The sequence below is a fragment of the Salvia hispanica genome, chromosome 6, assembly GCF_029641045.1.
Source record: "Salvia hispanica isolate PSC_SH4W2 chromosome 6, Shi_PSC_v1, whole genome shotgun sequence".
NCBI lineage: Eukaryota > Viridiplantae > Streptophyta > Magnoliopsida > Lamiales > Lamiaceae > Salvia > Salvia hispanica.
The window spans coordinates 3,503,233-3,520,105 of NC_142697.1; the positions used below are offsets into that span (position 1 = coordinate 3,503,233).

Sequence of the window (16,873 nt, forward strand, 5' to 3'; positions counted from 1 at the left end):
AATGTTGATTGATATTGAATATTGTAAGAAATAGTTTCCTTCTTTGCATTTTAAATGTTTTAATGTTGATTGATATTTAAATGTTTAAATGTTTAAACCGGCGAATGTTTAAATTGATTGATATTGATATTTAGTTCCTTCTTTGCATTTTAAATAGTATCCTTGGAGGTTAGAATGGGATTAATCATTATCAATATTAATCCATCAAAGCTTACAAATGCACGATAAAATTTAACTTTCATCATGATCACTTGACCAACTTCTTTCCAATTCTCCCAATTCTGCATCGTCCAATGGCCATGTCACTTTGCCATCCTTATGGAATGCCCCCACCACTATTAAAAAATAATAAATTAAAGAAAATGAGTTCAAAATGAAGAATAAATAAATATATTAGTAAATAGCAATGAATACTCACCTTCATGGTATTGCTTTTGCATAAATGATATTGGTTCTCCTTCTTCTTCCATGAGATCGGCAGAACTAGAACTGGACCTCAACCAATCCTCGGAGCATATCAAAGCTTCTACCATTTCCGGTGCCAAAGAGTTTCTAAATATCGATAGCACACGCCCCCCCATGCTGAATGCTGACTCAGAAGCAACACTTGATATAGGAATAGCAAGGATATCTCTAGCCATCTCTGATAGAATAGGATAGGAAATACCGTATGTCTTCCACCACATAAGAATGTCAAAATCATCATCTTTATTGGCTGGGTGTTGCCTCTCTGCGAAGTAACGAGAGAGCTCTGAGCTTCCATCTTCATCATCATCATCCTCACTAGCAACACAGAGAATGTTACAAGAACTTTTACCAAGAAATCGCAGATTAGTCGATCTACTCGACATTTGGCTAGCTGAAGCTGTTCGTGGTTGTCTTTGGTCAACCACTGGACTGAATTCTTTCTTGTACAACTCAAATAAGTCAAAGACTGACTTTCTCAACTCCTCTGCCAACTCATTTCCCCGTGCCTCACCATACAACGTCTTCAAACAATGCTGCACATGCTTCATTTTTTGTCTAGGATCTAGCATTGCAGCAATGTACAAAATTTTGTTCATGTTTGGATTAAGCTCATCTTCCTCCAACCAATACTTACCAAGCTTTTCCATCATCTTCTTGGCCATGTATCTAATATCAGCATCTTCATCATCCTCCAAACTTTTTATGATAAGAAATATGTCACACATCTCCATTAAAAATGAATGTGATATGGCATACGTGGTGCCAGAGACCAGACGAGTCATAACATAAAACGATCGGAGAAAACTACATATCTTCTTCACTTCAATCCAATCTTCTTCTCCAGGAACGCCAACTGTGAGGTCGTTGTGCTTCAAGTTTCTCAAATCCCTACCAAACTGGGGAGTGACGTTGCTGTACAGCTTCATAGCCGGCTCATATGGCAATGCCGCCTCGAGCATTAAGTAAGTCGAGCTCCATCTAGTAGGTACATCTTGACACAAGAATTTTTTGGTATCAACCTTACATACCTTGGCAATATCCTTGAAGGTCTTAGACCTTGTGGATGAACCCCTTATCCATTTCACGGCTTCTCTGACTCGTACAACAGCCATGCCTATTTGTTTCATGCCTTCTTCGACAATCAAGTTAAGTATGTGTGCAACACACCTCTGATGAAAATATTGCCCATTGGCAACAAGCATGCCTCTTGCACTGAAGGTGGACTTCATTTCCTTGATTGCCACACCATTGTTTTTAGCGTTATCCATGGTGCAACAAAATAGCCTCTGAATGCCCCAGTTCGTAAGGGCCTTTATCAACACCTTAGCAATGTCATCCCCCTTATGACTAGTAATGTCAAAGAAGCTGATTATTTTCTTCTGCAGCCTCCATTCCTTGTCGATGAAATGTGATGTAACACAAATAAAACATGTGTTATTGACTCCAGTCCAACAGTCGGTGGTGATTGATACTCTACTCATGCCTGGTCTGGAGAAAACCACTTTCACCAGTTCCCTCTCCTCTAGAAACATCTTCACACAATCCGATCTTACCGTGTATCTGCTCGGGATATTAAAGTTTGGTACCATATCACGGCAAAATAAATGAAATCCCTCTCGTTCCACCAATCTGAATGGTTGTTCATCAAGAACAATCATCCTGCATAATGCGTATCTGCCCTTTTCTTGGATATCTTGCCTCAATTCATCTTGGCTGAGTGGTGTTTGATTCTTTTCCCCTTCATTTTTCTTCAAACATGAAGCATGATGCTTCCACATAGCGGATGTGCCATTGTGCTTCGGATCAGCAAGTATACATGTTCCACACAGTTTGCATTTCCCTTTTTGAATTGAATCTTCAAAAACTCTATCAAATTTTTTCCATATAGCCGATCTTACTGCTTGTTTACGCTTTTTTGATGCCGGTGGCACCATTTCCTCCCCCTCTTCCTCTTCCTCTTCCTCTCCCTCGAGCCCTAGTTCTTCAACCTCAATATCTTCAAGCATATCTTTAGGTGACTGATTGCTCCCTATGTTTTGGGTGCAAGACTCTGAATTTGACATCTTCAACTACAACTATGAACAAAAACAATTGTTATGAAAGAAACACACAAAGTAATTTAAAACTAACTGGAACATGGGTTTTTGGTAGCATAGACTGTACTACTAAAAGTCTAAACCAGAGGAATGCCACAAGCCATAGAGAAACCACAGCATCTCAATTTCAGAAACCACAGTTTCACTAAAACGATGATATGAAAATGGTTGTCACAAATTGTGTTATAAAATTACAATTTTACAAAGAAACTTAACAAATTAAATATTACTACAACTATGCCACCATAGACAAACAATTTAACATTGTTTATGAAGAAACCATCCATCACAGATGGAGAATTGTTGAAAAAACCAAATAATGACGATGATGATGTCCAGATTTTATACTACAATTTATACTGTATTAATCTATACTACAATCTTCAGATGAATTGATGATAATCCCACTGTCCCAGAATCAAATTCAAAACATAAATTGAAAATTCCTCACAAAAGCTTCACAAAATTGGATAAAAACCAACTAAAAATCCAAAATTAATACTGACCGCTGACCGGGCTTGACGGAAACCGCCGGAGCGCCGCTGGTCGTGGACTCGTGGGGAAGAGGAGTCGCCGCGAAGATTGAAGGAGGAGAGCCAAGCCGCTTTTGAAATTATAAGACAGTAAGACAAGTTAGGGCTCCGTTTATTTTCTCTGCTAAGTTTATATTTTTTTTAATAATAAAAATAAAAGTAAACATAATTTAATACTCCTTAATCGGTTCTATAATTGACTATTCGGTTAACCGATCGGTTATCGGTTAGAACCGATAACCGAGCAGATTGGAACCGAATATGACCGATAACCGAAATTGGGCGAATGGAGCGGTTCTCGGTTAACCGAGAACCGAGGTGTTCGGTCATCGGTTAACCGACTAACCGATGACCGAACTATCAGCCCTATCTCGATCCATAAACCAATCACATCTCGATTTGCGTGCACTAATAATCGACTATGAGTTGAAAAACTTTTTGAATGAATTCAACAAACTTCAAGATTTTAGTTCCGAAAATTCTTCATCAATTTGATCACATAATTTTCATACACCGAATCCAACACAGAATTATAAATCAACGAATTATCAATTCGTTCCAACATATATTGGCTCTGATACCAATTGTTTTGAAATCAAATTAATGATTCACATAATTCATCACATAAATCACACCTGTCGAATACGATTGATAAACATAAAGCGGAAGCATACATGGATTCGAATTCATGATATTGTTGATGATTCTGAAGTATGGAAATCAGTCTTCCAAGTGACAACGCTCTCCAAAGATTCTCTATAATTTGTAGAGTCTTGATATTACGCCTGGTCAATAGGAATGAGAATCTATTGACCTATTTATAGAGTTGCACTTGAGGACCATAACCATGTATTTAGAGAATAAATCCCTAACTTTATTATAACTTTAATTTCACCCATAACAAAATTAAAGTTATCCAAAGTAGTATCTGCACAATAGTCCTCATACTTTTATAGATAATCGTTTGACCCTATAAATTATATAACCTTAGTAGATCGGGTCAACCATAAATAGCCACAAATATTATACAATCTTTAGACTATTATGTTGGACATATTAAAAGGTTCCAACAAGATAAACCATATATACCATTTGTTTTACTATCTACTCTATATGTAGTAGAATAATTAATATGGTGGAGTATTTGGATTGGTGAGTATATATAGTTCGTTTCAAGAAACTCCGAAGTGTTTTGTTCATGGTGGGAGAAACCGGTGGGAATGATTACAACTACGCCATCTTTCAAAGGAAACAAATGGAGGAACTAAAAAGCATGGTTCCTCAAGTGGCTGAAGCCTGTTGGAATTTTAGTGTATTAGCACTTTAATTTTGAGGAATTAATTCGGTTGTTTCAATTGAAGCTTTTCCTATCCTATTTTGTTTTGGTGGTAACTGTTTTAGCAGTTTAAAACAGTTATTAACGGTTTTGGATCAGTTTTGGTTAATTAACTGCTTTGGCAGTTTAGTGGCAACGGTTTGGTTGTTGTTTTGGTTAAATACATGACAGAAATGAGTAACACAATCCAAGGAATTTAGTCTTATCCGATCATTGATTTTGATACACTCAAAATACTTGATCTGAAAGTGTACACACGATTCTAAGTTATCCAAGTCATTCTATAAGGATTTCCTAATCCTAAAGTATCCTACATATTTCCTAACAAAGATCAAGTATTTAAGAAAATGACTGGGCACAATTCTGTAAGAGATATGACTGCAAAATTCACAAAATTGGAGAAGTTTGAAGGAGTGGATTTTCGAAGATGGAGAAAGAAGATGCACTTTTTGCTTACCACCCTGAAGGTTGTTCATGTACTCACCACCACCATGCCTGAGCCTGCAGAGGAGGAGTCTCTGGAACAGACAAGAAGAAGGCAGAAATGGGAAAATGATGACTATGTGTGCAGAGGGCACATCCTTAATGGTATGACTGATTCTCTTTTCGATATTTATCAAAATGCTGAATCATCCAAAGAACTTTGGGATTCTCTAGAGTCTAAATACATGGCAGAAGATGCCTCTAGCAAGAAATTCCTTGTTAGTAATTTCAATAATTATAAGATGCTAGACTCTAGACCAGTAATGGAACAATATAATGAATTGCTAAGGATTCTTGGACAATTTCAACAACACCAGATGCATATGGATGAATCCATATCAGTTTCTAGTGTCATTGATAAATTGCCCCCCTCTTGGAAAGACTTCAAACACACTCTAAAGCATCAAAAGGAAGAACTTTCTTTGGTGCAACTTGGTTCTCATCTCCGGATAGAAGAGTCCTTAAGGATTCAGGAGATAGAAAAGAACAAGGAAAAGGATGTTGCTGGTTTATCTTCTGTCAACATGATAGAAGATGGAAAGAAGTTTAAAGGGAAAAGGAAGATGAATCAAGGAGAGTCCTTTGATAATAAGAAACAAAAGTTTGTCTGTTGGAAGTGTGGGAAACCAGGCCACTTCAAGAAAGATTGTAGATCTGGAAAGAAAGGATTCAAGACTGGGACAAGTACCAGTGGCTCAAATTCTGGACCTGGTGGATCTAAGGATCCAAATGTACCTCAAGGTATGAACATACTTAATTCTAACATTTCTATTCAGAATTATGTTTCTGATACACCAAGTTCATTCTATGTTCAGGATGATGAACTCACTTGGTGGGTGGATTCTTGGGCTACAAATCATGTATGCAAGGATAAAAGATGGTTTACATCTTTGCAGATGATCTCTGATGGATCAGTGATCAGGATGGGGAATAGCTCTAGTGAATCAGTAGAAGGAATAGGAAATGTTAGACTTGTTTTTACTTCTGGAAAACAATTGTTGCTATTAGATGTATTGTATGTTCCCACCATTAGAAAGAATCTAATGAGTGGTACTGTAATAAATAACCTAGGATACAAACAAGTAATTGAAGCAAATAAATATGTTTTATCTAAACATGGTGTGTTTGTTGGTTTTGGTTATCTATGTAATGGAATGTTAAGATTAAACATTGAATCATCATTTGAGGATAAATCTGCTTTTGTGATAACCACTAATGAACAATAAACTACAAATTTGTGGCATGAGAGGTTAGGACATGTTCATTATAAAAGACTTATTGAAATGTCTAAAAGTAGCCTAATCCATGCCTTTAATGTTAGCAAAGATAAATGTAAAACATGTATGTTAACAAAGATAACAAGGCAACCATTCAGTAATGTTGTGAGAGAATCAAAACTGCTGGAGTTGGATCACAGTGACCTCTGTGACTTTCATTCAACCCCATCAATTGGAAATAGAAAGTATGTCATTACTTTTATTGATGACTCAACTAGATTTTGTTATGTATACTTGCTGAATTCTAAGGATGAAGCCTTAGAGAAATTCAAAGTGTACAAAACAGAAGTTGAGGTACAAAAGGGTAAATGTATAAAAGTCTTTAGGTCAGATAAGGGAGGTGAGTATTATGATCCTCATTACTTTAAATCAGTGGGAATAATCCACCAAACTACTGCCCCTTATACCCCACAGCAGAATGGGATTTCAGAAAGAAAGAATAGAGTTTTGAAAGAAATGGTTAACTCTATGCTTTCATATTCTGGACTAAATGAGGGATTTTGGGGAGAAGCTATGTTAACTGCTTGTTACCTCTTGAATAGAGTCCCAAATAAGAAAAGTAAAACAACACCCTATGAGTTGTGGTTTGGAAAACCTCCAAATTTAAACTAGCTTAAGGTGTGGGGCTGCAGAGCAGTGGTAAGACTCAATGATCCTAAACGAAGGACATTGGGTGAAAAAGGAATTGACTGCATTTTTATTGGATATACAAATCAGTCCAAGGCTTATAGGTTTTATGTTCTAGAACCTAATAAGTCTGTTTCTGTGAACTCTGTAATAGAGTCAAGGGATGCAATCTTTGATGAGAATAGATTCTCATCTATCTCAAGGCCTAAGGATTTGTTTTCAAATTCTGAAAACAGACTGGTAATCTCTGAACAACAATCAGAGGAACCTTTAACCCAACATTGGGTTAGAAGGAGTGTTAGGCCAAGGAATCAAAGTAACCTGGATGAAGGATTTCAAATCCATCTCATTGAAGGATCAAGGGATGAGTTGCAATCCCAGTACCCATATTGTTTTATTATTGAAGAGGATCCTAAGACTTTCAAAGAAGCCATGTCATCTAGGGATGTCTCATTTTGGAAAGAGGCTATAGATGATGAAATGGATTCTATACTCCAAAATAACACTTGGGAATTAACTGATTTACCCCCTGGCTGCAAACCATTGGGGTGTAGATGGATCTTTAAAAGAAAGATGAAAGTTGATGGATCCATAGACAAGTTCAAAGCTAGGCTTGTCATTCAAGGATTTAGACAAAAAGAGGGCATAGACTATTTTGATACCTATGCACCTGTGGCTAGAATATCCACTATCAGATTGCTAGTGGCTATGGCTTCTATTCATAAACTCCTCATTCACCAAATGGATGTCAAGACAGCCTTCTTGAATGGTGATTTGAATGAGGAAATTTATATGAAACAGCCTGAAGGATACACCTTACCAGGAAATGAACACAAGGTGTGCAAGTTGATCAAGTCATTATATGGCTTGAAACAAGCACCCAAGCAATGGCATCAAAAGTTTGATGACATTATTTTATCAAATGGTTTTCTTCTAAATCAGGCTGATAAGTGTGTTTATTCAAAGTTTGACAAATCAGGTAAAGGAGTCATTATTTGTCTTTATGTGGATGATATGCTTATATTTGATACTAGCCAAGACCAAATAGATAAAACAAAGGAGTTCTTATCATCTAAGTTTTCTATGAAAGACTTAGGTGAGGCTGAAGTCATATTGGGAATTAGGATAATAAGAGAAGCACCTAACAGAATTTCTATTACACAATCTCATTACATTGAGAAAGTGTTGAAGAAGTTCAATTATGGAAATTGTACTTCTGTTAGAACACCTATAGATCCTAATGTAAAACTCTTGCCTAATAAAGGGAAAACAGTTTCCCAATTGGAATATTCTAAAGCAATTGGATGCCTGATGTATGCAATGATCAGCACTAGGCCTGATATAGCTTTTGCTGTTGGAAGGTTAAGTAGGTTTACTCATAATCCTAGCATACATCACTGGCAGGCAGTGAGGAGGCTACTCAAGTACCTCAAAGGAACCATAAACTATGGTTTGTGTTATTCTGATTTTCCCTCAATTTTGGAAGGATATTCGGATGCAAGTTGGATAACCAATCTAGAGGATCATTCCTCTACTAGTGGTTGGATTTACTTGCTGGGAGGTGGAGCCATTTCTTGGGCTTCAAAGAAGCAAACTTGTATCACAAATTCTACAATGGAATCAGAATTTGTGGCACTTGCTGCAGCTGGAAAGGAGGCAGAATGGCTGAGGAATTTGATATATGAAATTCCTTTGTGGCCTAAGCCTATATCACCTATCTCAATGAGATGTGACAGTGCTGCAACTTTGGCTAAAGTGTATAGCCAAGTTTACAATGGGAAGTCTAGACATTTAGGTGTCAGACATAGCATGGTTAGGGAGCTGATCACTCATGGGGTCATTTCAATTGAATTTGTCGGGACACAACAAAATCTGGCAGACCATCTAACCAAAGGCTTGGCAAAAGATTTAGTTATCAAATCTGCTAAAGGGGTGGGGCTCAAGTCCATCTAATCTTATCTGTTTGGGATACCCAATTTCCTTCTAATTTGATGTTAGATGTGGAATTCAATGTGGAAAGCCTAAACATGTGAGATTGACACATGTTCAAACCATCTGAGGTATGTGTATTATTCTGTCAGTTTAAAGAGGTTGAAGTTTTGCTTCTTAATAGTTTTTTTGGCAAATTGTTTTGACAGAACAAGATGAAAAGCTACCTATATAAACATGGAATCTAAGTTGTTCCAATAAAGCTCTGGACTTAGTTTTATAAATGTTTATTGAAGGATATGGACACTAGACTTGTTATTAAGGTGTCAGGTTTGGATTGATTAGTTGAAAATTATGTGTATCTTAAGACTGATATGCAAAGAAATTGTAAGAGTTCAAGTCTTAGACCACTCTTATAATTCGAATATTTGTACATTAATATACTAAAATGGAAATTCAATCCTTGTGATATTTTCATTTATGCATAATTTTGTTTTCTGTTTTGTTAATTTGATCATGTTTATATATACACTAAAATAGGGGAGGAATGTTGGAATTTTAGTGTATTAGCACTTTAATTTTGAGGAATTAATTCGGTTGTTTCAATTGAAGCTTTTCCTATCCTATTTTGTTTTGGTGGTAACTGTTTTAGCAGTTTAAAACAGTTATTAACAGTTTTGGATCAGTTTTGGTTAATTAACTGCTTTGGCAGTTTAGTGGCAACGGTTTGGTTGTTGTTTTGGTTAAATACATGACAGAAATGAGTAACACAATCCAAGGAATTTAGTCTTATCCGATCATTGATTTTGATACACTCAAAATACTTGATCTGAAAATGTACACACGATTCTAAGTTATCCAAGTCATTCTATAAGGATTTCCTAATCCTAAAGTATCCTACATATTTCCTAACAAAGCCGTGATTAATGGAACTAAGGTGAGTTGATATATTGCCATGAATCAATTAAAGAAACTTGTAATTTTACAAAAATATCAAATTAAATCATCACTTTTCTACCTTTTATAATTCCAGATTAATATTTCTTATCCAAAATATTGCATTGTTCTATATGACGATCAAAAATAATGTGATGATTTGAAGATATATTGTAAAAAATACAAACAAATTTAATCTATAATTTAATCAATTATAGTAGAAAAGTTATGCTTTAATTTGCTATTTAGTTATTGTATTGAAAGTTATGAATATGATTAATGTTGCAGAGAGCCATAAAGATGGGCGCAAGAAGATTGGTTGTTCCCGGAAACTTTCCGATAGGTAGCCTTCCGATATACAAAACAGCATTCCAAGGCGCACATCTTAACAACCAAAGTTGCGTGACGGAGTTGAATGAATATGCGAAGTACCACAACGAGCTTCTGCAAGAAGTCATCCTCAAACTCAAACTAGAGAATCCCAATACTATCATAGTCTACGAAGACTATTACAATGCTTACCTAGATCTCCTCCAAACAGGAATAGATAGTGGATATGAGGTAGAGAGGGCTTGCTGCGGAATAGGAGGAAAATACAACTTCGATTTGGGAAGAATGTGTGGAGGAGCTATGTGAAGATGTTGATCGACATATAAGTTGGGACGGCATCCACATGACTCAACAAAGCTACAAGCACATGGCCGCATGGTTGATACCGCTCTTTTTTAATAACTCACCTGCTTTTGATCATTTATCACTTTCTTTTTCTATTTCTTGCTTTTTTATCATTCATTTTATTTTTCGACTCCAATTTTTTGTGATACTTAATTAAATTTATTACCTTTTATTTTTGGATATTTTTTGTGCATTAGTCTTGTTTCTGTCTCTGCTCTTCTATTTACTTTCTCCATGCTCCCAAACAATTATAACTAAATAAAGAAACATATTCAAAACTATTATGTATTGGTGTCGATGGAATTCTAGTTCTATAGGCTCCTATAGTAAATCTAAGTGATATTTTTCAGATAATGACACACCAAAAAATTTGGTGATCTTAGATTGATAGTATTATCATTTTTGTAGTCCCATGCAAATTTCAGTTAATTTTACTTAACAAAAAAATAATTTTATATTAAAATGCAATTACATTATTTACTAATTAATTTTACCTAAAATTTTAAAGGGACGGTTGTGAATTAGATCACTAAGTTTGGTCCAATTTCGGTTTGTCCCATTACTTTCATATTGGAATATTAAATCGTGACGCTTCAAACTTTATGAATTATCCACCCATGCACAAATCCATGTCTTTTTTTGTTGTTGCAAACTACAATATTATTTCAATAAAATTAGAAGTGAAATGTTGAATATGAGTATACTACTGACTCATCAACAGAGGAATGGAGCCATGGATCTGAGACAGAGAGTGGTGATGCACAATTTCTATCTCAACAAAATGCACCTCTAGCTAGAAGGGTTTTTAGTTAATTAGATTTGTAGTAGATGATCATAGAGTTTATTTTCCTTAACTGCATATGTTCAATTTATAGTCCACATAATTTGATTCATATGTATTTACTTTAGAAAGGAGAAATCCATAACAATTTTGTTGTTGGCCAATGTACATAAAGATTCAACATTTATGATATCAATTGTTTCCTTGAAGAAGTTCACTTTGTTAGTCTTGTTACAGTTAATTAGGCACTATTAGTTGAAATTGTAACCAACTAACAATCACTATAGTCCACAGAATTTCAATTCTTTACAATGTAAATTTGAGGCTAATTAATTTCGATCTGATTAATTTTAGTTAATTCCACTATTTAACCATCAGCTCTCTTTGAAAATGGCAGCATGATGCAAGAAAATCCCATTAGACAGAATAATGTAACCAAGACATTACTAATAAAAACTAACATAATCAAAAGCATAGGTCAAGTTAGTTCAAGCACAAATTGGACAAGACTAAAAAGGGAGGTGATCGACCCCGGCGGCGGCGGCGGTGATTGAGCTGGATGCGGCGGTGCTGCTCCGCTCGGCGTGGCAGAGCTGGCGGAGCTTGGTGGGGACGTACCAAATGGAGAGGCGGGGATGGGCGTTGAAGATCGCGTCAATGTCCCATCCCTGCCTAGATGCAACCGTAACCAACGGCTTGTAACACGCTTGCCTCCACGCGCCCACGTTCTCCCCGCGCTCCTTGAACGCGCGTCGTAGCGCGTTCGACGTCTCCTCATCGAGGCAGTGCAGCGCATAGCAGTGGACGTAGTGCCGCATCTTCGGCTTGTTGATGTAGTTGGCTCCCGCCTTCTTCGCGTACCGGAACACTTGGTTCGTCACCTATGTAGGTCACATTAACTATATTAATCAACAATTCCTAAAATCTTGTGCCGACTAAGAAATGTGTCATCTTATCCAAGACAGAGAGAATATCAAATAGCTCAATTTAAACAACACCAAAATTAGGACTTACAATTACATGAGATAGTTTGCTTCTTGTAGCCACATGCTCTAGTATCTTATATCATCATTAATATGTTCTATTTTTTTTTTATAATGCTACATACTATCTATGTCCCTGTCTCATTCAAGATGTCCAAATTTTTGAATAGCGTAAGATTTTAGATGGAGTTGTTGAATATGATAAAGTAGAGTGAAAAAGGTGATATAATAATTTAATAAAGAGATAAAAAAGATTAATTTATTTCCAAATACGAAAGTGAACATCTTGGGTTAAACAAACCTAAAAGAAAATATGGATATTGAGCATGAGAGATAGTTAGTACAGATCTTTTAACATTAAAACTTAAGTAGTTTATCATAATTAATATTTAAAACCACAAATTGATAAAATTATACTTTGTATGTTTTCAATTTCGACAGTATACCCCTAGAAACGTGCATGCATTTGTTTGTACATATAGACATAGTCTCGTAGATATAGTGCACCAAGCATGACATGTTTTTTTCTCGTACTAAAATGACAGCAGGTATATTAATTTTGTCCTACGTCAGTGAAATCATAGTCAGCTGAGGAGCAACAAACAAACAAAAAGATTCCAGCCTCCCTGGATTTGACAACTAAACAGAGAAAAAAGATCACAAGTGAGAGGGAGAGTTTTGAAGCAATGAAAGATTATGATTTTGTTTGGACCAAGAAAAACAGGTGTCACTTATTTGTTTTATGTGGAATGATGTGCATTGATTATTGTTTGGGCCCCTCTTTTATTTTTGATGCAGAGAGGCCCAGCAGCAGTTCCGTACGCAAGCTGTCGAGTTCTCATCTCGACACCTGCTTCTGCAGCCCAACTCTCTCAATACTTCCAAAATTTATTTCTCTTCTTTCCTTCTCACTCCATATTCCTTTTTATTCCCAATATATTATACATTTTCCACCATCCTAATATTCTTTCATACTATTTCGTTTATTATATAGTGCAAAATTGCATAAGCATGAAATTTCATACTACTATTTCTCACGTGTCCCATTAATTTAGATTGGAGGGAAATTATGTACTTAGATTATTTTGAAGCCAAAAAACTTTAATTTAATCAGTGGCTTGATATATAAATTTATAAGAAAATCATAGATTTCAATCGTACATAATTCCCCAACAAATCAAATCAATTATATTAAACAAGTGAAAATGTTAAAATTATTACTCCATTCGTCCCAACTAGCTAGAGTCATTTCCATTTTTTGACAAAAAATAAAGCATTCAACCAACTTGATTACATCACCTACTTTTACTTTTTTTATTCCTCTTTTTTTCAACACAATTCCTTATTCTGCTTACCTAAAAATTTTTACTCACTTAGTTGAGACGGAGAGAATATATAATTAACTTTTTATTAAAATTGCGGGATTGACCAAAATCTTACCAAACTTGCTCGTCTTCGTCAATTTGAAAACCAAAACTATTTGATACTCCCCCTAGCCTTAGTACCTTATAGATATACTATTTGAAACTAGCCTTGGTAGAAAGGTGAATAAAGCCGTATGTATAGTCAATAAAAGAAACGACAGTGATAACAGTCTATTAACTCACATGTCTTGAAATAGAATATAGTTTGTGATAAATAGTTAGATATATGCAATGAAGGATAGCATTTGAATTTGAATTAAAAGGAAGTTGGTAATAGTTACCTTGGTGGGACATTTTTCTCCTCTCTCCTTGGCTATGTTTTGGACTTGGATCAAGAAATCGCGGCATTGCTCATACAAATGGAATAGATAATCGAGGCCGTTCTTCTTCCCACGCGCCACCTCGCCCGGCTCCGTCACGATAAACGGGTGCTCCCTCTGCCTCTCATTCCCCCCGCCCTCCTCCGTCTCCTCCTCGTCCTCGTCCTCCTCCTCATCCTCCTCCATCGACGCCATCCTCGACCTCCCCTTGCAACTCTTCCTCCGCCTCTGCTTCCTCCCGTTCGCCACCACCATCTCCCACACACCTCCCCCGCCACTCCCCGCCGCCTCCTTCTCCTGCTGCACCGGCTCCTCCGACAACCCTACACACAATTATTTCTTCCATAATTAATTCATCTATATAAACTAAAATATAAGGACATTTGAGACAGCACGCACAGGAATTATGCATAATTGGTAAAGTTAAATAGAAATTATTATTAGTGTTTAATGGTAAACCCTAATGGTACATATGAGTAATGATTTTGAGAAAAAATTTCATAAATAAAAATGAGATAATTTTATGAAATTGACGAAAAAGAAAGATGTTTTTATATCTGTGGAAAGTAAAATTATTATTTTTTTATAGATAAATAAATTTAAATTTAAAGACTCGAACTCTCCCACCAGCAACACTTATTCTTACTCTCCCACCAGCAACACACAAGCACATTATCTTATTCTTATTTCATGCTCATGCAACATAAAATCAATTTCTTGGAAATTACTAAGAATTTTTCAAAATCAATGCCTAAAATTAATAAGAGTAACCGATATTTTTTTCTGCGCCCGCTCGATAAAAAAGAGTTAGTAGAAACTAACCTTCTTGCGAAAGTGCGTCGAGAGCGTGCGACGCGTCGCCCGAGAGGAGGTGGCGGCGGCGCGCGTCCTCCTCTTCGAGGCGGCGGCGCTCGGCCCTGACAGCGGCGCGGATGCCGTACCTCTCCCCGACGAGCAAGTCCCACCGGAAAATCTGGCAGAGGCTGTTCATCATCTCATCAAGCTCCTCATCCCTCATGTCCACAAGCGTGTTCACCGTGAAACCCAGCTCGGCTATCTTAGCCGCCGTGAAATACCTTATCCCGTAAGCTTGGAAAAGCTCCTCCAGCCCGCCCAGCTCCCGCGGCCGCATCGGAGGGGGGACCACCGCCTCCAGGAGCCGGTTCGGGGGTGCGAGGCCGGCCCGAGGGTCCCATTTGAACAAGCTCGCGGAGAAGGCATCAGGATCCATTTTTTGCCTCCAACTATAGTAGAATAGAAGAGAATAGATTTGTTTGGTAGTGAATAGTGATAGTTATAGTTGGAGGTTTGTGGTTGGGGAGAAGGCTTCCCTTTTAAAGATTAAGAGCTTTCCTTTTATTTTGTACTACTTTTTTTTTTATATCTTTCTATATTTTCTATATTAGCAATTAATGTCTAGACGTCCATTTAAAATGTGGTCAAATGCATGTGACATGCTTAAGCATATATATTAATGTGTGTTACCACTAGGACCAGGGGAGCAATGGCACTCAGTCTCAGGCCCAATGGCAATTGCTAAAGCTATTTATTGTCAGGAAACCCAAGCTTAAGCAAAGGCAAGAGAATACACACTTTACATCTAAAGCTAGGGGTGGTGAAGTATATCGAAAAAATTGATATACCGGGCCTGTTGTACCGAAAAGATACTGAAAATACGAGGATTTTTTGGTATGGTGTGATACCTTGTTGAAATATCATTTTGCATGTGTTTAACATTGCTATAGTTGGCGCCCCTCTCTTTGTCCGTCACGAGAGAGTGAGTTAGAAGACTAAGAATAGTGTTTCAAGTAGAAAATCAATGATAGTAGCAATATTATGCAAATACTCATTTGTTCCTTATTAACTGAGTCGTTTTTCTATTTTGAAAAGTTCTAAGATAACTGAATCATTTTTATTTTTAGAAATAAGTAACAATTTATCTTACTTTATTCTTTCTTCACATCTCTTACTTTATTCTCTTTTACTTTATTTTCTCTTATTTTATTCACCATCTAATTAACACACTATTCTTAACAAATGTGCATAAAAGAATTGTCTCAATTAAAAAAAACATAGAGAGATGTTAAAATTAGTAAGGATATTTGAATAGTTTTTGTAAAGTTTGGGTTTTCGTAGTATAGGGAAATGCATCAAGTAGGGAATAACAGAATAGCAATGTGGGTGTTGTACGTGGGTTGAGAAGAAACACTGTAGTGTAGCAGTGGGCACTGTTGTATTGGCTTCCTCTGAAGGGTTCTGTCGTCTGTTGAAAAGTGTGATTCAATGTTTCCAACTGTATACTATAAGAAAAATTGTCCTTGCTGCAATTATTCCATGCTCTCTAATTTAATGATGCTTCCATTTCTCTATCATCTCATGACATCAATCATGTACTTGGTCTTGGTCAATCCATCTTTTGTGTTGTCACTTTTGCTAATCCTTCTCCCTTTAAATTTAAATAAATTCAATTGATGTCCTTCAAATTTTATAATGTGGGTATTTAATTAATTAAACATTTTATTATTTATATTACTTGTAGAGCATCACTACGAAGTTGCTCAGCTATACTGGGATCCTATTTGAAAATGTGTCACCAATTCTATACTCCCTCCCCTCCGTCCCAATAAATATGAAACATTTGTTTTTAGGCACAGGATTTTATGTAGTGTTGTTTTGTGAGTTAAAGAAGAGAGAGTGAAGTAAGAGAGAGGAAAAGTAGAGATAAAGTTATTTCTATTTTAAGAAACGTTTCATTTTTAATGGGACAACCCAAAAAGGAAAACGTTTCATTTCTAGTAGGACAGAGGGAGTATTTTATTGGAGTAGCGATCATACTTCCCCGTCTTATAAAAAATAAAACAGTAGTTACTTTCAAGCACGAGAGTTTATGTAGTTTGTTTCTTAAATTAATGAAAAAGATAATAAAATAAAAGAGATGAAAAAGAAGAAATAATATTATTTTTAATTTCAGAAATGTTTCATTTTAATAGGACAAAACGACTATT

The 16,873-nt window shown here is 36.2% G+C and overlaps 1 protein-coding gene and 2 pseudogenes across 1 annotated transcript; 2 read left to right on the forward strand and 1 right to left on the reverse strand.

Moving 5' to 3' along the window:
• The first annotated feature begins 8,122 nt into the window (after nt 1-8,122).
• LOC148923065 (secreted RxLR effector protein 161 pseudogene) lies at nt 8,123-8,953 on the forward strand (annotated as a pseudogene).
• Nucleotides 8,863-10,321, forward strand: LOC125206115 (acetylajmalan esterase 2 pseudogene; annotated as a pseudogene).
• Nucleotides 10,322-11,568: 1,247 nt separating this feature from the next.
• On the reverse strand, nt 11,569-15,155 carry LOC125203125 (floricaula protein-like). The gene is made up of 3 exons (XM_048101414.2): nt 14,691-15,155; nt 13,830-14,191; nt 11,569-12,022 (listed from the first exon to the last, which is right to left on the reverse strand). The coding sequence occupies exons 1-3, from the start codon at nt 15,097-15,099 to the stop codon at nt 11,651-11,653; spliced, it is 1,143 nt and encodes a 380-aa protein (XP_047957371.1). The 5' UTR covers nt 15,100-15,155; the 3' UTR covers nt 11,569-11,650.
• Nucleotides 15,156-16,873: the final 1,718 nt, after the last annotated feature.

Excerpts from the sequence above, each read along its gene's own strand:
- LOC125203125 (XM_048101414.2), bottom strand. The coding sequence starts at position 15,099 with ATGGATCCTGATGCCTTCTCCGCGAGCTTGTTCAAATGGGACCCTCGG. Across the intron at positions 14,192-14,690 it reads CGACGCACTTTCGCAAGAAG|GGTTGTCGGAGGAGCCGGTG; the intron begins GTTAGTTTCTAC and ends AATTGTGTGTAG. Across the intron at positions 12,023-13,829 it reads GAGAAAAATGTCCCACCAAG|GTGACGAACCAAGTGTTCCG; the intron begins GTAACTATTACC and ends TGACCTACATAG.